This window comes from Dromiciops gliroides, chromosome 4, assembly GCF_019393635.1.
Source record: "Dromiciops gliroides isolate mDroGli1 chromosome 4, mDroGli1.pri, whole genome shotgun sequence".
NCBI lineage: Eukaryota > Metazoa > Chordata > Mammalia > Microbiotheria > Microbiotheriidae > Dromiciops > Dromiciops gliroides.
In genome coordinates this window covers 302,875,564-302,900,317 of record NC_057864.1, presented here as the reverse complement: position 1 = coordinate 302,900,317, position 24,754 = coordinate 302,875,564, and the positions used below count along the sequence as shown (strand labels likewise).

Genomic DNA, 24,754 nt, shown 5'->3' with positions numbered 1-24,754 from the left:
GTCCTGGGAAAGAAAAAAATGTTAACAGGAATATTTGGAACAGATGAGAAACAATTAAATTTGTGTTGGTTAAAAGAAAGCAAAGTAAAAGATGAAATTTTCACTTCATCCTTTCATAGAATGCTCCCAACAAAAATATAGGTCCAGACTTGTATAAAATCAAAGTGGAACAGAGTGAGCCACCATCTAATGAATCTAAGTAATGCAGAGAGCCAAACTAATCACACAACCCCCAAAACAATAAACCTACCTTTCTTCTGGAAACTTGTTTTATGATCATTCAGTAAATGTTTATTAAAGTACTTTGTTTCTGTAAAGGACACTATAATATTTCCAGTTACCCTGGTTTGCAACCTCAGATATCCTCAACTCTTTACTTTCCCTCATACCACATATCCAGTGTTGTAAAGTTATAAAGTCTTGGCAATTCTTCCTCCTTGTATCTCCTCCCCCAATATCCAATCTGTAGAGACAAGTTCTTTCAATTTTAACTTGTTAACATCCTTGTACATGTCCCCTTCTCTCTTCTGACACAGCAATAGCCTGCCTTCCACAAACCTATCCCCACTTCATTCAATCCTACCACCTCAGCTGTCAAATTTATCTTGTTGCAGCACCATGACCATGTTACCCTCTTTTCCAAAAAACCCAGTGGCTACCTATCATCTCAGGAATGAATACAAAATCATTTTTTGGCACACAAAGCCTCAAATAACTTGGCCCCTTTCTACTTTTCAAATCTTCTTCTGCCCTACTGCACATTTTGCCCAAGATAATGCATCTCCTAACTCCAGGCACTGTCAGTAGCTGTCCCCCACGCCTAGAATGTTCTCCCTCCTCATCTCTCCCTCCTGAATTCTTCAGGTTCCTTCAAAACCCAGCTAAAATCCTACCCTCTACAGAAAGTCTTTCCAAGGCCCCTTATTCTTAGTACGCTCCCTTTGCTCATTATCTCCAATTTATCATATATATACATATATATAGTATATATGTATATGTATACATATATGTGTATATATACATACATACATATATACACACATGCCTATATAAATGTGTGTGTCTGTGTCTGTGTGTTTATGTTGTTTGTACATAGCTGTTTGAATGTTGTTTCTGCAATTAGAATGTGAGCTCCTTGAGAGCAGACTGTCCTTTGCCTCTCTGAATCTCCAGTCCTTAGCACCGTGCCTGAAACATAACACATTAAATGATTGTTGACTTGGGCCATCTCAAGAGACTATCTGGTCTTTAAGTTCCCTTTCAACTCAGAATCTCAGAAATTACAATGCAATGGAGAAAAAAGAAAAGTACATGCATAATTAAGTCCAGGAGAGAATGAGTTAAGGGCAAAGGAGAGATGTTATGAGAAATATAAAGTGATATTTCTCCTAGCTGGTAGCAGCAGGGATAGAGGAGTAAAAAAGGGAAACTTCACAGATGATGTACAGCTCAATTGGGCCTTGAAGGCAGACAAAGACATCAACAAAGCGGACAGGGAAAAAAGCACTACACAAATAGGGTCAACAAGGGGAAGAAGTGGATAAGAATGGGATTGCAGGTACTTCAGTTTGACTGAAACATAAAGACAGTATATCAGAAGAGCATAAGAAGGTCAGACAGATAGGTTAGAGTTAAATTGTTGTTGTTCAGTCATTTCAGTCATATCTGACTCTTTGTGACCTCATTTGCATTTTGTTTTGTTTTTTATAGAAAAGATACTGGAGTGGTTTGCCATTTCCTTCACCAGCTCATTTTACAGATGAGGAAATTAAATCACACAGGGTTAAATGACTTACCTGGAGTTAATAAGTGTCTGAGGCCAGATTTGAACTCAGGAAGATGAACCTTCCTGACTCCAGGCCCAGCACTCTATCCATTGTGCCACCTAGCTGCCCAGAGTTAAATTCTTAAAATCCTTAAACACTAGAAATGTGTGTTTATACTTTAATCACTGTGAAACTTGTGAATTAATTCTTATTTTTCTCCCATATAAAATTTAGAAGAAAATGGAAGTTTCTTTGTTTTGTTTTGTTTTGTTTTTTTGCTATAAACACTTGTCTATATTATTACCGTATATGGCAAAATGTCAGTAAGCAGAATCATACACAGTAAGGAGGACCAAAGCAAAAAGAACTTCCAGTAAGTATAAGCAACAATAAAATGAGGTCAAAGATGCAAGTGTCAGAGCAGTGAGGAGAAAGAGAACAGGGCAAGGTGGGGCCAGGGCAGAGATTCAGATATGTCCAAAATGGTCACAAAAAACCCTGGTGGGTATGGTCTGACTCTTTTGATACTAATAGATGCACGTGTGATAAGACAGCAAGCAGTACAAGTACTAGGGAACTTTCCCACCAGCCTCTAAAGCATGAAGATATTATTGCTGTACACATAAAAACTGTACACAAGAACATGTTTAAATTCAGGCTTTAGAAGTATTTCCACTATGCCTATGATGTGAAATAGTCTAGAACACTGCTGGAAGATATTAATAAAATGGATTTTTCTAATAGTTACTTTCCAATAGATTAGTATTACTATTATGCTACTACCACAATTAAGATTTTTTTTTACTCCTAATACATATTCATCATTTAAAATGTACTATTAAATACCTGTTTTCAGAAAAAAAAAATGAGTGTCTTTTGGGTGAGTACAAAGCACAAGGTACTTTATGGGCTAAACACAACAGAGGCATGCGTATTTGCACTAATTTATAACCACTATTGGTTAAGATACATATGCTTCAGGACAGACAGATTTGCAATTAGAATACAATGTTGAAATTTCTCTGAGTTTAGCATAACAGTGCAAATTTGAAATATAATTTCTCTGCTAAAAATTTGACTATGCTACGCAATGTATCATTTTACATTGAGAGAGCCAACTTAAATCTGAAAGAGGAACGTGGCTGTCTATGCATGACTGACACCAAAAACATAATATTATAGCTGGCCTAGAGCAGTGTATTACCCTGATCACTGAGAAACAGAAGAGAGGAAAGGAACTTCGAGGCAATAATTCTGCAAATTCTCAAAAAGATTTAGTGGTAAATTGTATAATTTTCACTATGGAAAATGAGGTTTTCCAGTTCCTTGGACAAAACAAGGTGCTGAGAAAATTAAGCATTACAATATAATAAATAATATTAATTTTAAAGCAACATTACTATTAAATCTTAAAACAGACTGGGACTACTCTTCAAAACCACAAGAACAAAAATTGACAAGAAATAAGCTTAATTTGCACTTATTTCCATTTGATGATTTTATAAAAGGTTCCATAAAACATATTAATGCCACTCAACATGTCTAACTTTCAAAGAAGTTTCAACTATGAAAGCTTGCTTTGTACTTATCAAGGGATCTTCAATGTGTATGCAACAGAGAAAGAATGGTAGATATGGTGTCAGGACTTGTATTCAGATCCTGGCTATCACTGACCTTTATGGTCCTTTGCTGTCTGATTCTATGATCCTACTTTTACCCATAAGGACCTATGTCTTCACTGATTCAGGGGTTTCTTCCAATGATACAGAACACAACCCATCCATCTTTGCCCATTTTGTAAAATTCTTATCCATAGTGTATCACATGCTGAAGACATCCTCACTTTCTGCAGCCATGGAAAGGGGATCAGTGGAGGACTCTGGATGTCTACTTCATTCTAGTCTTAAATGAAAACAGACTATTATAGCTGACCAACAGCAGTGTTACATTTATCACTGAGAAACATTGAGAGGAAAGGAACATCAAGGAAATAATTCTGCAAATTCTCCACAACATACAAATAGTATAATCTTCAGTATAAAAAATGAGGATTGCCAACCTTTGAATAACAACAAAAACCCTTGAATATATATTTTTCAGATATTATTTACAAATTATTTCTATCATACCATCAACCTAAATTTCAAATTAAAAACAAATATTTTATGAAAAAAATAATAAATTAAGTACATACTACATATATAGATAAATATATAGATAAACATACAATATATGTAGTTATATTCATATAAACAGAAATTTATGTTAAAATGCAGTGTGACACAGTAGATAAAGGACTTAAGAAGCACTGGTTCAATTACTGATTGACATGTAGCTGACCAATAGTCATGTCATTTATCCATCTTATATCTCAAACATCTTTCTAAGATTATACATAAATTGCCAATCTGTACTGATGGAGGACTTTTCCACATCAGGAGTTCTATACACAGATGAGATCACATGTGGGTATAGATAGCACCACCCCAACACTATCATATACATAAAAATAGTATCCTATCATTAGCATGGACCGATGAGAATTTGAAGGGAAAAAAAATGGGATAGCAATAATAGATGTGGGAAAGGGCAATGCAAACTTTCTAATCCTAAAGATTTTTTAAAGCCATTTGATTATACTGAGTGACTGTTGAATGTTTATGTGAAACAAAAGATATTAATCTAAAGACAGATTTAGGAGCAAGGAAAAAAGTCATTAAGAATCAAAAGCAAGGAGGTACAGGATAGTGTTAATTTTCTATAAGAATACTAAGACTATCAAAATTAAACCTTCAAATAAATTAAACATGAAAACAAGGAATCTGATTTTCCCATTTCCATTATAGAATATTCCTGTGGAAAAGTGTTAACTCCAAAGATGATTTTTCCCCTATTCTAAAAAGGTGTTTATTTAATACTAGATTTCTGCAAGAAAAATATTTGTTCATGTCTTCACTATTAAGACCTTAAATGTACAGCAACAAAATGAAAAACAAGGATCAACATAATGCTATTTGGAAAGACACATAAATTCAACTCTTTTCTAATTTGACCAAATGTGAGTATGGTCATATCTCATACCTTACATGCCATCTCCCAGAATTACTCAATCTCCAAGATTTCCCAAGATGTACTATTAAAAAAAGATTACATTGGGGGCAGCTAGGTGGCACAGTGGATAAAGCACCGGCCCTGGATACAGGAGGACCTGAGTTCAAATCTGGCCTCAGACATTTGATACTTACTAGCTGTGTGACCCTGGGCAAGTCACTTAACCCTCACTGCCCTGCCCCCCCCCAAAAATCATATGTAATATAACAAAGCTTTTAAAATCACACAGAGGACCTTCATAAAATGTATATGTACTTTAGAATTTTAATTTAAACATCAATGAAAGGTTTAACAGAAAAAAAAAGTCTGAAAGTAGATTATTAAAGTTTGGGACAACTGTATTCCAAAACTATATATCATATATTTTTAATGTCAGCTCATGTAACAAAAAATAACTACCATAGATAAGACAATAAACTTAATCCTGAGGCTAACAGGACTAGTGTCCATATCATTTGTGACAAGAAATTTAAATTTGGCTTTTCAATTTTTTTAAAGACATTTTCTCTAATACAATAAGCTTAAATTTTAAAAGGTTTATGTTTGGGGCAGCTAGATGGCGCAGTAGATAGAGCACCAGCCCAGGAGTCAGGAGTACCTGAGTTCGAATCCGGCCTCAGACACTTAACACTTACTAGCTTGTGTGACCCTGGACAAGTCACTTAACCCCAATTGCCTCACTTAAAAAAAAAAAGGTATATGTTTAAAGGTTTAAAATTATACAACTTTATGAAGACCCTATAATTAAGAGGGGATAATTTTTTGATACAATAGTAATAGTAATATAGATCATATAATAAAAATACTGAATTGAAAATATCAGAATTTTGTTAGGGCATCAACAAGGCATAGTAAATGGTAAGATAGTAGTCCCAGTTTTACGACTATAAGTCTTGTTATTGCTATCAATAAAAGAAGGTAAAGTAGATATTGTCTCTAGCAGTCTGAAAGTTTCATTTCTTTAACTTTTCTGCTTCCTCAGATGTCTTATAAAAATAAAATACAGCAAGTCTCTCAGCCCTTCCCTAAGTCCTTTCCCAGCAGCAAGGCTTTCGAATTACTCATGACCTATAGAGGCAGGTCAGGTTCTCATCAGTGGCCTCATGAAAATGCTGGATATCAGAAGGGAGAAGCCTGGGCAAATAGTATATCCTCAATCAAAGGTCATCATGGTGTGGTGAAAAATGCCACAATGTATGGGGGAAAGCATTCAAAATTCTGCCAAAGTGGATTTTACTTAAGTTCACACAATTAGTTCCATAATTTACAGATTTGGGAACAAAAATTAACATAACTGGTGGGTACTTGCATATCACTGAGTTACTTGTACAATGGGTGTCATTTTCCCTCTTTTTAAAAAAACATAATTCTAGTTGCTTTACAAACAAAGCCTGTTGTAGTACAAAGCACTGAATTTGGAATCAGAAAATCTGGCTTCAAATTTACACTGTGCTACTTACCTTGTGATCTCAAGTTCCTCATACATAAAAATTAAGCAACTTGGAACAAACAATATATAAGATTTCTTTCCAACTCTAAATTCTTTGTTCCATTTGAAAAGTACCAAGATGTAAGACTTTAAACAGGATAATTACAGAAACTAAATCAAGCACTGATATGAAAACTTACAGAGTATGTGATCTAGAAAAGGGAACTTTAGAGGTCATTTAGTTTAGCTTCACTTTGCCAATGAGGAAGTTTACTCTCAATAATTGCCTTTTTTTTGGAGGGATGTCTATAACTGTTGGTGCAGGAAAGCTTCAAATTGAGCAAACTTCCTCTACAAATGCAGATGTGTAACTGTTCTGTAATTTATTTTCTTAGAGAATCCCCCAGAATTGAGGGTTAAGCTATTTGCTATGGGCAACAATAGGAGTCAGAGTTGGGACTAGGACCTGTGCTGATGCTCTATCTATTATGCCATGGGATTTTTTGTTTGTTTTTTTTTTTCAGGTATGTATACTTGAAAAGTGTTTTAGAAACTATACCTTAGTATCCTAAGACGTATTAAAAGCAAAACTTTTTTTTAGTGGTATCCTCTGCTATAGACTTCTATAATAATGTTATTACATGTAGTCCTCATTAGACAATTCCTTGGATTATGACCAAATTCTTCCCGTAATAACACCTTCTATATGCAAAGTTGTTGGATGGAAATGATCACCATTAAATGCTTAGATTACTAAATACAAGCAAATTATGTCCACAGTTGCCAAATTATAATACATATGTGATCACAGAAAACATCACACAGACTAGACATCCTGAAAGCAAGCAAACACACACATTCAAAAGCTCTCAATAAGCTTCTGTTGAGGTGAAAAGGAGCTTTAGAAGCTTGGGAAAATGTCGCCCTTTTGAACTCAGAGTCTACAGGCAGAGATACCTTGCATTTTTTTCCATATAAAGTAATAAAGTCTGGTTACCAATTGATATGAATTATGTTTTTAAATTTTTTATTAAAAGTTTTTTAAATATTTAATGTTTTTAACTCATAAAATAATTATTTTTAATTGAAGGGACAATGGTAAATTAGTCAAGACGGAAGTTAAATGACATGAATCTTTTTTATCTTGTTTTAAACTCAGTTAAGTTAAGCTGTGACTTAAAGCTATTACTATTTGCTGGCAGTTTGATATCCCAAAGGGAATGAGCTGGTGGTCTTTCTCAATCCAAAGTTGGTTGTATTAGAGCACTGCCAACCTCCTGTGGCAAGAGAGGGGAAGGGTGGGGAGAAAAAAAACAAAGGCAACTGGTCTTAGGAAATAGTACGTTTCTTCTCTATCTGAGCAGGGACAAAAAAAGAATTCTAAAACGTTGTACTGGATGATGACTTAACTGCTTTACAAAAGACACAAAACGTTTCTGGTTTCTGAAGTGATAGAGCCAATATTTTCATATTCAATAAATTCAATAAATTTTCTTTGGAAAAGTTATTTTTAAAATGTTAATAAAAATAGTATCCTAAATAATCTAATCTTTACCATCAGCAGTATAACTAAAAGTCAATAAGAGATTCAGTTTTAATAATTTAAATTTTTAGTGTTTTCTAATCACTGGGTGATAGAAATATAGCATACGATTTTCTGAAACTGAGGATCTGTGAGTCATTGTTAATGTTCAGTAAGTACAATGGGATTGAATGCATGGAATTATGTCAAATATTTTCTCAGAATTAGATAAAATAAAAGCCCCCACCCCCATTTTTTTGCTTCCTACTGCTGCTATAAATAATGCCCTATTACTTGTTTGTTGTAATACATATATATATATATATATATATATATATATACACACACACACATATATACATATATATGCATATATATGTATATATGTGTGTATGTATGTATGTATATGTGTATATATATATATATATAAAAACCAACATCTCTTCAGTTTCCCACCCTTCTTTGTGTTAATGGTCTGGGTAAATTAATATACTTACAAGTTTTTACCTAAATTGTTTTACATTCATAAGAGCTAGGAATACTCTCTCTTAAGGAATATATTTCTATTAAAATCATTATGGAAGCACATATAGTAAAAATATTATATATATATATATATATATATATTCTTTTAAATTTTAAGACAGTGAGTTAAAAATACAAATGAAATAAAAGATTATATCATAGGAAACAACACAACATTAAGAGTAGTATTTATGCCTTGCTTTTTATATGTCAGAAACTACATATTTTAGTAGTTAATGAGAACAATGATAGGGAGCATGCTGTAAGGAAAAAAAGAAATGTTATGACTAAAAATGAGATAATAAAAACTACACATATCAAAACCTTTCCTTTAATTTTTGTTGTAAGTACTCTGAGTAGCTAACAGTAATTCCAATTGTGTTATAATTGCCCCAAATCTTTTCTGAGCAATTCTTTGGGAAATGTCCTTACAGAGACCTTATGCATCACCTACACAAACATACCCATACACACAGACAGCTAATTTGATTCATCTGTGATCATACCTCATAATCAGTCAATCAACAAGCATTTATTAAGATGCCTACTATGTGTCAGATACTGTAAAAAGTGCAGGAGATAGAAAATTTTAAATGCAGTCCCTTGCCCTCCAGAAGCTCACAGCTAGGTGGGGTAGTGGATAGAGTGTTGGATCTAGAGTCATGAAAGCCTAAACTCAAACGTGGCCTCAAACACTTAGTAGCTATGTGGCTCTGAGCAAGTCTCTTAACCTTTTTGTGCTTCAGTTTGCTCTTTTGTAAACTGGGAATAATAACAGATTTTACAACCAAATGTTTTTGTGAGGATAAAATGAGATACTTGTAAAGTACTTTGCAATTGTTAAAACACTATATAAATGCTCTATTTGAAAATCTGAATTTTGTATACAAGGTTAGTTCCCAAATCTCTGGTTAATAAGTATGAATATGTCAGGCATTTTATTTGTATAATTCCAAATTGCTTTTCAAAATAGTCATACTGATTTGCAGTTCGACTAACAATTCACTAATGTGCCTATCTCCTCACAAGCCTTCCAACAGTGACTATTCATACCTTTTGTCATCTTTGCCAATTTGCAGTATCCACTATGTACAGAATTTACTCAGTATTTTACTCAGTGTATAAATATAAAGAACAAAATAGTAACCAATGGAGTATTATTTTTGTGCCAGTTTCCCAGTGCAAAGATTATTAGATGATAAAAATATAGTATATTTAGTCAAATAAATAAAAATGTAAAATAATAATAGAATTCCAAATATAATTGCAAATATTAAATAAGTATAGGATTACAAATTAACATTTTTAATTCACATGTTGAGATTTATTACATAATGAATAACTAAATTCTAGTTCCACATCTTACTTATACGGAGAATCTGATATAACATGTGTCAAAGACACAAAATTGGAACTTAATGTAATAATACTGGTTGCCGCCCCCCCCGCCCCCAATTTAGATCTTGTTTCAGGAATTACTATTTATTCCTTAATGATTCTGCATAAGTATACTATAATGAAAAGAGGAAGCCCATGTCAAATATGAACCAATGTTTTAAAATTATTTAACCAAAATTGGTGCCAATGAATAATTTACAAACGAGAAGTTCTATAGCTTTATTTAAAGCTTAGGGTCCTAAAGAAAAAAATAACAGTATTATTTACTAAAAAGAGCACAGTGGACAAGAGACATGGGTTTTGTCCTAGTTCTATCACCTATTAGTTGTGTGATAATAAGAAAATTATGATTTAACTGACCCTCAATATCTTCATCTGTTAACTCGTGTTAATATTACCTCCCTTAGCTTCCTCAAAAGGAGTGCTAAGGGCTTAAAATATGTATAGTAACCATTTTGAAGTTAAACACACTACATAGAATAATCAAAGCACTGAGGCAAGGTGAATAGAAAACTATATTTAGAAGAAGGATACCTGAATTCAACTTCTGCCTCAAATATTTCCTTAGTTTTGTGACCGTGAAAAGTCTCTTAATCTCTCTCTATAAGTCTCATTTTCCTTATCTCTAAAATAAAGATAATAACAGACTCAACCTCACACCAAGCTGTTTTACAGATCAAATGAGGTAAAATATAAAAAATAACTTGCAAACATTAAAATACTAAATAAATGTTAGCTTGTATATTATCATTAATAGAATCATTTAAGAGATATGGGGGTGACTAGGTGGCGCAGTGGATACAGCACTGGCCCTGGAGTCAGGAGTACCTGAGTTCAAATCTGGCCTCAGACACTTAACACTTACTAGCTGTGTGACCCTGGGCAAGTCACTTAACCCCAATTGCCTCACTTAAAAAAAAAAGAGAGATGGAAACCTGGAAAACAATAAATATTGCAATTTTATATAAAAATAAGGCAATCCTACTTAATCTAAGAAGTAGAACATTGATTCACAGGAAGCTAGTAGCTTAAAAAATTATAAATAGCCCTCCTGCAGTCAACATTTCAGTAGTCTCCCTTTTCTTCCCATATCTGTTTTAAGTGTAATTTTTCTTTGTAAAGAAATAATCATTTTTTCCTGGTGAGAAACTAGATTTAAAGAAAGCAAGTATATAATTTCAACATTTTAAGCAATATATTTTCATACATATCTAATATAATTACATAGTGGCTACACATTGCCCTAGTTTTATGCACAGTGGATAAACAGAATGGATAAACAACCATGAGGGAAAGTGTTTATTCAATGAATTTGAACTTGATGTGAAATTTTTGTTAGTTTATCTAGTATGCTTAGATGCCCAAAGGTTATCATTTGGAAAGATTTTTTTAATTACCTATGGTGAAAAAAATCTTAGAGAAAAAGTTAATTATTAGTTTTGTGATTGGCTGAGGCTTCTCCATTATAAAGTGACAAACAACTGATGCTATTTCCTTAACACTTTTTGGGTCACTGAACCTTCATATGAAAATATTAATTAGAATAATTTGTCTATTTCAGGAGAACTTTTCTGACCTAAATTATAAAAAAAAATTATCTCAAACCTCATTTTACTTTGTTTCATGCCATTTTTTTATGTTTAGGAAAAAGCAAATTAGCTTATAATTTATATTTAAATATATATATAGATATTCAATTTTAGAATTTATTTTTTATAAAATGCTATGGTAATCAATTTAAAGTTCCATTTAGTCATAAATATTTATACTTGTAACTAGGTACTCCCTCCAAAATGTTATTGTTTTCCAATGATAGCGCACAATTACCAATTTACAATGTAAAAGTAAATACATAGTTTATTATGAAGTAATTTTGTGGAAGGTATATTAGGACAATATTACTTCATCAAAGGATCATAGGAACATATAATTAGAACAGTAAGGGACCTCAGAGCCAGAGTACAAACCTCTTTTTTTTACAGGTGTGAAAAACAAGGACCAGATTAGTTAAGGAACTTGTCAAGAATCACACAAAGAATATGCATCTGAGGTAGACTATGAACTCAATTTTCTTTCTTATCATCAAAAAATAACTATGTTATCCTCTGTACAGAAATAGTGTCCTAGGCCCTACACAAATACAGAAATAAATCAAAGAATGGAAGAACTTCAGCAAAGTTTTAAGAATGTAAGAAACCCAAATCATAAATTATATTCAAAAAATTATGGGCATAGAGCAAGGACTCTATGTTTAAGGGTAACATATGCCTGCCTTGGTCAAAATAATTTTTATTCTAAAAAAAAAGTCTACACACAGACAACAAAAACTTGGAAAAAAAGACTATTTACCTCTCAATATTTTCAGCCAACAACTACAGTTTAAGCACCTGGAGCTAGATGGTCCTATAGGCATTGAAAACTTAACATGTCCAAAACAGAACTCCTTGACTTCCTTCAAGACACAGCTCAAATCAACATTCTATAGGAGGCTTTCTTGGTCACCACAGTTGCTAGCACCTTCTCTCTTAGTTTTCTATCTACTGTGTGTGTGTGTGTGTGTGTGTGTGTGTGTGTGTGTAGTTATTTACAAGATGGCTTCCTCTATTAGAAGGTAATATCCTTGAAGGTAGAAAATGCTTTTTGCTCTTCCTGACAGTGATTATAACTCTTTATGACACAGTCCTGTTGATGGCTTGGTATTTTGTGGACATTCTTTTCAACTTTTAAATTTTTTATAAGTCTCTAAATATGAACAGGATTATCTTATTCAGCAGAATTTAATAGAATCTCAGAGGGACCTCAGTGGACATCTACATATGTTTGAAAAAGAATTACCTCTACAAAATCACCCAACATGAGACTGCCTATTCTCTGCTTGAAGACCTCCAATAAGGTCAACTTATTATAGCAACTCTCCAGTTTATCAATAGACTTTCTTAGATATGGGCCCTGGAACTGAAGCCACTATTATAGATGTGAGCTGATGAGAGAAGAGTATTTCAGAACATCTAGCTCTGGATAGTGTGCATTTCTTAAGGTAACCTAAGACTATATTACCTTTAGGTGCTACCATGTTATACTGTTGACAGATTAAGCTTGTAACATACTAAAACTTGTTTTTCTTATGAACTCTGGAAATATTTCCTCTTAGTTATACTTCTGAAATTATTTTTTTAAACTAAGGGTGAATCTAGAAAAATAAGTTCAGTATCAAAAAAGTAACCAAATAAATAGCAATGAAACAATCATTCCATGTCTCCTGTGTTCAAATGAAAAGATCACAAGTCAATTTTAAAATTGTTTCCAAAGAATTTTTATTTGTGTGAAGACCAGGTCCAGTACTCATCACAAGAATAGTCAGAATTATATTCAAAATTCTGACTTGGTTTATGTGTTGGTTAGTTTTGTTGAACTGTATTTTACTTGCTGTCTTTATTCCTTGTTGTAAGAGATACATTACTGGAGAGAGAGGAAAGAAGCAATATATTCAGAAATGACGGTGACATAAAAACAAAGCTATAAATAAATATTGTAAAATCCCAATGTAATGTTTTCTACATATTATAAAACATTTAATAAGAATATAAATGTGGGGCAGAGCCAAGATGGTAGGGGAAAGGCAGTAAATACTCAGATTTCCTGACACAATTACTCCAAAAAACTCCAAAGATAGCTAGAAAACAACTCTGGAGCAGCAGAACCCACAAAAAGACAGCTGAGATTCTTTTCCAACCAAAGACAGCTTGGAAGTTCAGTAGGAGGGGAAGCCAGGCTCCCCTCATAATCCCACCAACACAGATCCAGCCTCAGGTAGGTTGTATTAAAGAAACTTACCCCCGAGCCTCTGAATCAGCTTCAGGGCCGGTGTCTTTTAGAACTAGGCTCACATGCTGGTGAGAGGGCTGGCCAAGGGGAAGTCTACAGGGGTATATGCAGGAGCTAAGGGGGGATTTGGATGTCCTACCCAGGCAGGGAACCAGGAAGAAACCTTGAGCAGTGGCTGCCCAGGTTGGGAAGGGGTACAAGCTCATCAGAGCTAACAACCAACAGTACACAAAGCTTTGCTGCCTGGTTAACGAGCAAGTTGTCTTGAGGTTATATCTGGACCAGAGTAAAGGCCAGGCAAGTGAAGAAACTGCCCCTTGTTAAATCATAACACCTGGGACCCCCTGAAGCTTGGAACAGTATAACCTGGAAGCAGGACCCCACACTAAGAAGGTCAAAAGTAAAAAAAAAAAAAAGCAAAAGTCAAGTAAAAAAACTGTCAAGATGAGCAGTCAGAGAAAGGTGCAAACCATAGAAAGCTTCTTTAGTGACAAGGAAGATTGAGGGCCATCCTTAGAAGAGAATAACAACCTCAGGGCCCCTATATCTAAAGCTTCCAAGAAAAATACAAATTGGTCTCAGGTCATAGAGGCACTCAAAAAGGACTTTGAAGATAAAGTTAGAGGTAGAGGAAAAAATGGAAAAAGAAATGAGGGTGATACAGGAAAGCATGAGAAAAAAGTCATCACCTTGAAAAACCAAATGGAAAAGTAAATACAAAAGCTCTCTGATGAAAATAATTGCCTAAGAATTAGGATTGAACAAATGGAAGCTAGTGACTTTATGAGAAAGCAAGACACAATAACGCAAATCCAAATGAATAAAAAAAAAAAATAGAGGGCAATGTGAGATACCTTCTTGGAAAAACTGCTGACCTGAAAAATAGATCTAGGAGAGATAACTTGAAAATTGTTGGTCTACCTGAAAAGTATGATCAAAATAAGAGCTTAGACATCATCTTCCAAGAGATTGTCTAGTTAAATTGCCCTGTTATTCTAGAAACAGAATGTAAAATAGAAATTGAAAGAATCCACTGATCCCCTCCTGAGATCCCAAAAGGAAAACTTCCAGGAATATTATAGCCAAATTCCAGAGCTCCAAGGTCAAGAAGAGAATATTGCAAGCACCCAGAAAGAAGCAATTCAAATACAGTGGAGCCACAATAAGGATAGCACAGCATCTAGCAGCTTCTATATTAAAGGACTGGAGAGCATGGAATATAATATTCCAGAGGTCAATGGAATTGGGATTACAACCAAAAATCACCTACCCAGCAAAAGTGAATATGATCTTTCAGAGGAAAATAATGGGACTTCAATGAAAAAGAGGACTTTCAGGTATTAGTGATGAAAAGACCTGAACAGAATAAAAAATTTGACTTTCATATGCAAAACCCTAGAGAAGCCTAAAAAGGTAAACAGGAAAAAGAAACCATGAGAGATGTTAAAAAGTTAAACAGTTTACATTCCTACATGGGAAAATGATATGTCGAAATCATAAGAGCATTCTGAGTATTAGCACAGATGATAGGAATAAATTTAGACAGAGAGCACAGGTGGGAATTGATTATGAAGGGTTGACACCTATAAAGCATTTATTTTTTATCTTTTTTGTGGGGTGGTGTCATTTGGGGTTGATGGGTGTCTTCTATCTGAGGCAGGATTTTGGTTGGGTCCTCCTGAGTCCAGGGTGGGTACTTTGTCTACTGTGTCACCTAGCTGCTCTGTGATGACATCTGTGGGGTAAAATTAAAAGGGGATAGGAATACACTGGGGGAGGGGATAGGAGAAGGGTAGAATGAGGTGAAATCTCACATGAAAGAAGCAGGAAAGGGCATATGGAGTGAGGGGAAAGGTGGGGGAGGAGTGGGGAAGTGAAGGAGCCTTACACACATCAGAATTAGATCAAAGACCTTAATCTCATCAGAGTTGGCTCAAGGAGGGAATAACATATACACCCAATTGGGTGGAATAATCTATCTAACCCTGCAGGAAAGCAAGAGGGGAAGAGGATAAGAAGGGAAGGGTGAAAGAAGAGAGGGCAGAGTGGGGTAGGGGGCAGCCAGAAGCAAAATAATTTTTAGGAGGAATAGAGTAAAGGAAGATAGAAAACAGAGTAAATATCATGGGAACATAATAGAATGGAGGGAAACAGTTATGATTGATGATTTATTGATGATAATGGAAAAATGTTTGGTACTTATTTTGCTGGGCTATTGTGAAGAAAATTCTTTGTGAAGTTTAAAGTACTATATAAAAGTGATCTATTACTGTTGTTAAAGTACTATATATCTGTAGCTTACTGTAAAAAAATGATGAGCAGGATACTATCAGAAAGACCAGGAGGGACCTGCATGAGCTGATGCAAAGTGAAATCTACTGTATACAAAAGATGAGTATTATTGTGAGATGATCTGCTGTGAATGACTTGGTTATTTTGAGCAATGCAAAGATCCAAGACAACTCCAAAGGTCTTATGAAAAATGCAATCCATCTATAGAGATAGAACTGATGGTATCTGAAAACAGATTGAAGCATATATTTTTTAATTAATAAAGTATTTTATTTTTTTCCGTTACATGTAAAGATAGTTCTCAACTTTTGTTTATACAAGCTTTACAATTTCAGATTTTTCTCCCTCCCTCCCCTCCCTTCCCCCTCCCCTAGACAGCAGGTAATCTGATATAGGTTATATATATATATATATATATATATATATATATATATATATATATACATACACACATAATAACATTAATCCTATTTCTTCATTAGTCATGTTATAAAAGAAAAAATCAGAGCAATGATGAAAAACCTCAAAATAGAAAAAAACAACAGCATCAAAAACAAAAGAAATAGTATGGTTCATTCAGCATCTATACTCTGCAGTTCTTTTTTTTTTTTTCTTGGATTTGGAGATCCTCTTCTATCACGAGTTCCCTGGAACTCTTCTGTACCATTTACAGCCAATGTTTCTGATAAAGACTTCATTTCTAAACTATATAGGGAACTAAATCAAATTTATAAGAATGCAAGTCATTCCACAATTGAGAAATGTTCAAAGGATATGAACAAGCAGTTTTCAGATGAAGAAATCAAAGCTGCCTATTGCTGCATGAAAAAAAATGGTCTAAATCATGATTGATTAGAGAAATGTCAATTAAAAATACTCTGAGGTACCAACTCACACCTTATCAGATTGGCCAATATGACAAAAAAGGAAAATAATAAGTGTTGGAGAAGCTGTGGGAAAAACTGGAACATTAATGCATTGTTGGTGGAGTTGTGAACTAATCCAACCATTCTGGAGAGCATTTAGGAGCAAGGGTCCATGGAGCTGTGCATACCCTTTGTCCCAGTAATATCACTACTAGGTCTGTATCCCAAAGAGATCATAAACAAGGGGGAAGGACACACATGTACAAAAATATTTCTAGCAGCTCTCTTTATGGTCGCAAAGAATTTGAAATCAATAGAATGCCCATCAATTGGGGAATGGCTAAGCTAGTTCTGGTATATAAATGTAATGGAATACTATTGTGCTGTAAGAAATGATGAGTAGGCAAATTTCAGAAAAATCCTGGAAAGACTTATGTGGACTGATGCTGAGTGAAGTAAGCAGAACCAGAAGAACATTGTACACAAAAACAGCAACACTGTGTGATGATCAACTGTGATAGACTTAACTCTTCTCAGCAATACAATGATCTAAGACAATTCCAAAGGATTCATGATGAAAAATGCTCTCCATGCCTAGAAAAAAGAATTGTGAAATCTGGATGCAGACTGAACCATGCTGTTGCTACTTTTAATTTTAATTTTTTTGAGTTTTTCCTTTTGTTCTGAGTCTTCTTTCACATCACTAATGAAGAAATATGTTTAATTTGATTGCACATATAAAACCTATATCAGATTGCTTTCTGTCTTGGGGAGGGAAGAGGAAAGGGAGAGAGTGAGAAAAATTTGGAACTCAAAAATCTTCTAAAAAATATTGAAAACTATCTTTATATGTAAATGAAAAATAATAAAATACTTTTATGATTCAAAATAAAACAAACAAAAAATAAAACTAACTTTACATGTAAGAAGAAAAAATAAAATACTATTAAGATTGGGAAAAAATGAGATGTGGTGCCATGAGATGGGTGAAGAAAGATGAAAAGGTTTAAAATAGGCACTGTAGAGAGTGGGATAGTGAGATGTTTAACGGAGATGTTGCATGATTGCCTACCAGTATTGAGGGCATGTTGGTGTTATATAATAAAAAATTTGTAGTAGATCACATCAGAAGAATTACATGATTTTCTCCATCTCCATTCACTTGTATGTGTATAGGAGCAAAGGCAGCAAATGGTGGGAGTGATACAAGGCTGAGACATGGCTGGGTATAATCAAAAAGTGTGATTAAAAAAAGGCTAGGGATTCAAGAGAGGAAATAAATGTAGAGCTGAATTGGTTTCACAACAGATCAAGATAAGGAAAAGAGGAGAGAATAGTTAGTGCAAGGGAGATGCCCTAGAAGAGACCTGATAGGTCAAGGGGTTGGAAGTCATGGCATGGATGAAGAGTAGTTTTGTTGGGTTTTTGTTTTTTTAACAGAAGGCAAAGTAAGAGGTGAAAAGCCAACAGATTTTGGTCAGATAAGGAAATTTCAGAATTCTTGAATATAAAGATCATACATTAGTGGTTAAAAGCAAGATCAAGAGTCTGACAATCTTTGTGTGTAGCTAAGGTGGGGTAAAGAAGTAGCTCATTAGAAGTGAGTAGGTTGAGGAATTTAATGGGTAGTATTTTGCTGAGTATGTATGCTGATGCCTTCTACTATGAAGGAAGAGGATGGGGAAGAGAGAAAAATTATGAGCCAAGTATCAAACTCATTGAGAAAGGAAGGATAGTGACCTGGGAGTCTGTAGACAACAATTATCAGGATTTTGATTGAAGAGAGGTTACTGAATGTTGGGGGTAGAGGAGAACCTAGAATGAGCAATGGGGAGCAAGAGGTATTCCAACACCCGCACCAACCAATGAATGATTATTCATCCCATATAGGAAAAGGTACCAGAGAAGCTATATACCCAGAGGCAGCCAGGTTTTGGTAAGAGCTAGTAGATCAACTAAGTGAGGCTGGAAAAGATTTAGCTAAAGAGAAGTTTCTTGCATATAGAATAGGCATTCCAAAGGGCACCATGGAAGGGCTAGATGGTATTTGATTGAAATTTTGGGGTGAGAGCATTGAGGAAGATGGGAATGAAGAATTTGGTGACAGCGAGCAAGGAATTGGATATGGTACAGGACTTCAGAGTTGCTGGTATAGGAACGGTATGAGCAGATGTGATCATGTTTATCACTGAGTGGAGGAAACCATTTCTCTTCCCAATGGAGACTGGAGATTAAGCTGAAGGCAAGTATAATATGAGAAAGAAGACATATGAACAGATGGGAGCCCCTAATTCAAGTCCTCTTCTCTCCAAAGGCTGAAGATTAAACAGGAAAATGTTTCAGCACGAGATGGCATCAACTCTCCATTGTCCTTTGAGTGATTCTCAACTAAGATTCTTCAGAAACTATTATTAATGTTCTTCAAGTACAATTTCTGCATAACTCAGAGCTTTCTTTAAAGAACAGCCTAGCTAAAAAAAGAAGCATCTCATCACCAGTAGGATGGAAAACTAGTGATACCAAAGGCAGAGTGGCAGAAATGAGAATAGAGGGATAGTGTGTACCAAGACTTGCACCATTTTCAGAGCATCTATAAACATTAATTACTGGTACTCAAGAAGTGAGATCACTGCCAAACAACAAACAAGGAGACACACCCTGGGGTATAGAATTTTATCAGTCTTGACATTCTTCTTATTAAACAGGATGGCTCACAGATTTCCCTCAGAGAGCAAAATCAAGAAGGTATTTTAAATAAATTTTATTGTACTTTCAAAGGCAACAGAATACATCATTTCATAGATCATCTCATGCTGCAATGTTTATGAAAAATACTTTCCGAAAAGCTACCATGAAAATAATGTAACTTTTGTGACATTAGCTGAAGAGATTGAAGAAGAGAAATTCTGCAAAGAATTTGATAAGAACCTCCAAATTAAATCAATATACAATTTCATATCAAGTGATTTTAAGGCAAAGTGGGTGTAGTTGGGAATTATTCTTCAGGAATCAGGAGAACACAAGTTTAAGAGAATATAAGATTCCACTTATATTCCACTATGCTTTTTCTTTGTTCATTATAAAATAGCTTTTAACATAAGGATGATGATGATGAGACAGAGATAGATAGATAGATAGATAGATAGATAGATAGATAGATAGATAGATAGATAGATAGATAGACAGATAGACAGACAGACAGATAGATAGATAGATACTATTTATATAGTACTTTCAGGTTTGCAAAGTGCTTTATGTATGTTTCCTTGTTTGAGCCTCATAACAATCCCATGAAATAAGTACTAGTATTATCCTCATTGTAGCAATAAAGAAAACTTGCTTAAGATTATACAGCTAAAGGGGACAGCTAGGTGACACAGTGGATAGAGCACCAGTCCTGGATTCAGGAGGACCTGAGTTCAAATCTGACCTCAGACACTTAATACTTACTAGCTGTGTGACCCTTGGCAAGTCACTTAACCCCAACAGTCTCACCAAAAAAAAAAAAAAAAAAAAGATTATACAGCTAAGGATCTGAAAGCAGGATTTGAACTCATATCTTCCTGACATTAAGTCCAGTGCTCTATCTATTGAACTATCTAGCTGCCCCCTAGAGCAAAATGCCTCATTAAAAGGTCACTTGCATATACAAAAATTATATAATCACTGAAAAATATGACAACTGTGGTAACTATGGTCAATGGGATTGATGCCTTGAACTAGAGGTCAATTATTAATGAATTTTAGAAAGTAATGAGATCTAAGTTTTGAGACTAAAAACAATATTCTCAGGATAATTTCTGAGGAGGAAGCTAACCAGGAAGAGGCAAGGCCTAAGGCCCAAAGCCAAATACTTTTACTAGCCATTTGGGCTAATGATAAATATATATGCTTGTTAAAGAAGTTTTAGTAGCATCATCTATGAATCTTGCTGAATATTAAAAGTGGTATAGAATCCTGAAGTAATATTCATCCCAATGCAGGACACATTATTAGAGTTATGTCAAATGCTATATGAAATATAGTTAGTGTTACAGTCATTTATCATAGTATATTGTTATATTTTGTTATATTAATATCTAACATTCTATTTTATAGTTATATATAATAAATACAGAATCATAGATACAGTTTGAGTTTTGTCAAGTGCTATAGGAAATCTGGAAATCATTACCAACCAAGGAATATAAATAAGGCTCCATGGAATAAGATATCTTGGTTCAGCTATAAAGATAAAGGTGTTTTGTGTAGAGAGGAATTGAATCACAGTGTGGGAGGAGGAGTAATAATAATAAAATGGAAATAGAAAGAATAGATTGGGTAAAGGTTGTGAAAGGCTTTAGAAACTAAACCAAGGAGAGGATTATATTTTATTCTAGAGGCAATTAAAAAGCCACTGGCGGGGCAGTTAGGTGGCGCAGTGGATAGAGCGCCAGCCCTGGAGTCAGGAATACCTGAGTTCAAATCCGGCCTCAGACACTTAACACTTACTAGCTGTGTGACCCTGGGCAAGTCACTTAACCCCAATTGCCTCACTAAAAAAAAAAAAAAAAAAAAAAAAAAAAAGCCACTGGGGCTGTCATTTACCATGTACTATGATTAACAATTTTCTATCACCTGTTTCTCTTCATATACCTGAATTAATCAATCAAAAGAATCTCCTGCTTATTTCATTCCTAAACTCTTCAACCTTACCCCATACAAGTCTTACTATAAGCTTGTTCATCACTTCCACCATGCCCTCTGGAATTCCTATTCTGTAGTAAACAAGTCATTTTTTAAAAACATTTACTATAAACCAGATACTGTACTAAGAGTTGAGTCGAGGATATGAAGACAAAAGCAAGACAATCCCTGACCATGAAGTGCTTCCAGTCTAATAGAAGAGAGAACATGTTTATAGCATAACAGAGATCAGAAGACATATATGCAAATATCTATGACACAAAGCAGAATGATTTAAGGAAAACTGAAAATTTCTGATAAAAGGCTCTAAAAATGGTTATGATTGTTTCCATGTATAAAAATGGGAGATATATTTTTAAACCATGTTATATGTGAACTCATGTTATACTTAGCTGAGAAACAGGGTATATTTTTTTTATTTTGACTTTGACACTGACTCACAGTATCCTGAACAAACCATTTAATAGCTAGTACCACATCTTTAAATATTATGAACTAATAAAGGTGAAAATTTTATGAAGATAGCAAGAAAATCTACCATTTATACTCATATGCAAAGTTGTAAAGATTAAGAAAATAACAAGTCTATCTGATTCTAGGAAAGAAAGAATAATCAATTGCTCTTTCCAAAGGCAAGCTACTTCAGTCAGGGCTAAAATAAAAATAAACTGCTTTTCTATTCCAGGAATGGTTCACCTACTCCATCCTAAACTCAGGAACATTATAACGCACTGACCAGGCATGTTGCTAGACTTATATGAAAGGCTTCACTTTGCTATAAAAAGCAAGCATGCCAAAGGATTCCAAAACATTTTCCCTAGTTATCAAAGGGTTAACTTTACCTGACATCCACAATGTCTTTAAATTTCCTCATTTTCACTCAACTTTAAAGACAATAATAATTTGTAATTATTTACTGGGATTTTTTACATAATAACCACATACACAGAACAACAGATTAATTTCAAGACAATATTAAATTTTATAATAATCTTTCCCTTTTAGGTTTCTGCCACTTAACATTAATGAACATAAATGTACTTGTCACTGTTTCTCCTCCTATCCCTGAATCAATCAAAATAACTTTCTGTTTTTTCATCCCCACGTTCTTCAAGCCTACCCATCCATGCCTTACTACAAATCTACTATTCCCCACCTACATTGAGGATGAAAGAATAGTGTGATATTTTTTTTTTTTTTTTAGTGAGGCAATTGGGGTTAAGCGACTTGCCCAGGGTCACATAGCCAGTCAAGTGTTAAGTGTCTGAGGCCAGATCCGAACTCAGGTACTCCTGATTCCAGGGCCGGCGCTCTATCCACTGCGCCATCTAGCTGCCCCAATAGTGTGATTTTTTAAAAATACCTTATGATATGCTTTTGTGATAAAGATGTCTGCAAGAATTGGCAGATCACATGATGAACAAGATGGGCAACTAGATACTTCCTCCAATTCTCAGGAGCTCTCAAAATTCTCCAAACCAGGAATAATGTATGTGCCAGACATAAAGCAATTTCAGGTTTTCCCATAATCTAGAATACTAAGAACCCAAACAATATAAATACTTGATGAACTTACAGATAAGGCTAATGCCTAACCCCAAATGTATTCATTCAGAATTCCCTCATCCACCATGCTCCCAGTAGCAATGATGCAAAACTGATCCCCACACTTTCAACACAACTTAACTCTATGCCCTATCTTGGCCCCACCCAGACCATGAAAGCATTAAGGAACCACAGCACTGTACTGTAACAGAACTCAACCAGAAAACAGAGCTAAAAAGAAAACAGGGAAAGACATACATCTGTACTTGCAACTTAACTCAATTCTACACACACACCCTTCCTCCCCATACCATAAAGATCCAAACTCTGAACAGCAGAAATGTACTTAGGTTGTAATATCAGTATGGCAGTGGTCTATGGCACACAGCCAGAGAATTGAAAAAAAGAGGAAACAGGGGGCAGCTAGGTGGCGCAGTGGATAAAGCACCGGCCCTGGATTCAGGAATACCTGAGTTTAAATCCGGCCTCAGACACTTGACACTTACTAGCTGTGTGACCCTGGGCAAGTCACTTAACCCCCATTGCCCCATGCAAAAAAAAAAAAAAAAAAAGAGGAAACAGGACACACATATGTAGGGCTATGTGGCACTCCACTAAGTATAACAATGAGTTCAGCATCTAGTTGAGGCCAGTTCTGTACCCCTCCCCACAGAATTCACCTGGGGAAGAGACACAGGTTATTAAACTATGAATTGTCCAGAATGGGAGGAAGCAGAGATTCACTACTCAGGGAAATGCCCATCAAAGAGGAAGGAATCAGAAAGTGAGCAATATGAAAAAATACGGGAAAAAAAGATTGAAATTATAAAACCACAAGAAGAAAACTCAACTGAAGAACTTGAGCATAAGCAAGTAAACTAACAGGAAAGATATTAATACCAGGAGAGAATATGGCCTCCAGATCAGGTAAAAGAGTCTATTTCCATCTCTATAATATTGCTTGTATAAATCTATTCCATTCTACTCAGTCTCAATGCTAGCTTTCAGGTACTTACCACTTCTCTCCTACATTAGCTTTCTCCTCGACTCAATCCTTGCCCCATTCCAATCCATCCTCCTCACTGTACCAGAGTGGTTTTCCTAAAGCACAGATTTGACCATGTCACCCCTCTACTCAATAGACTCCAATGGCTTCCTAATGCCTAAAGAAACAATATAAACTCCTGTTCGATATTTAAAACTTTACACAACCTGGTCATCTTCCTACCTTGTAAAGACTGGAAATCATGTTTAGTTTCCCCCTCCATACCCTCTGGTCCAGTCACACTGGCCTTGCTGTTCAGCACATAGGATACTCTGTCTCCCATTTCCATGTCTGTCTTCTACCTACTGTCTTCAATGTCTGGAATGGTTTTCATGCCATCCTCTTGGATTCTCTGGTTTCCTTCAAAATTCAGCTCAAGTTCAAATTCAGCTTGAACCCTTTCTATTCTTCCCTCCAGCTGTTAGTGCACTCCTTCCCAAAACTATTTTGTGTGTGTATAATATCACACACATATATATATAATGTATTTATACACGCATATATTATCTCCCTCGTTCAAATGTGTAAGCCCCTTGAGGTCAACGGCTAATTCATTTTTATCTTTAAACCCCAAACAATAAACAGATGATGCTTGGCACATAGTAAATGTTTAATGTAAATGTAAACATAGTAAATGTTCTCTGTCTCTCCTTCTCTTTTTCTCTGTGTGTATATATATCTCTCTGTGTTGCTCTCTTTCTTTCTCTCTTTCTGTCTCTCTTTTTGTCTCTTTCTGTCTCTCCT

At 34.8% G+C, this 24,754-nt stretch overlaps 1 protein-coding gene across 2 annotated transcripts in view; it reads right to left on the bottom strand.

Annotated features, from left to right (window-relative positions):
* BCKDHB (branched chain keto acid dehydrogenase E1 subunit beta) overlaps nt 1–24,754 on the bottom strand; it is a 284,101-nt gene that overhangs the window by 105,304 nt on the left and 154,043 nt on the right. The window contains exon 9 of one of the 2 annotated variants that reach the window (XM_043963534.1): nt 13,140–13,210. The exons of the other annotated variant lie outside the window; for it this stretch is intronic. Within the exon in view, the coding sequence (XP_043819469.1) occupies nt 13,208–13,210 (3 nt within the window). The 3' untranslated portion in view covers nt 13,140–13,207. Of the gene's footprint in view, nt 1–13,139; nt 13,211–24,754 lie in introns of those variants that run through there. 2 annotated transcript variants of the gene reach the window in all.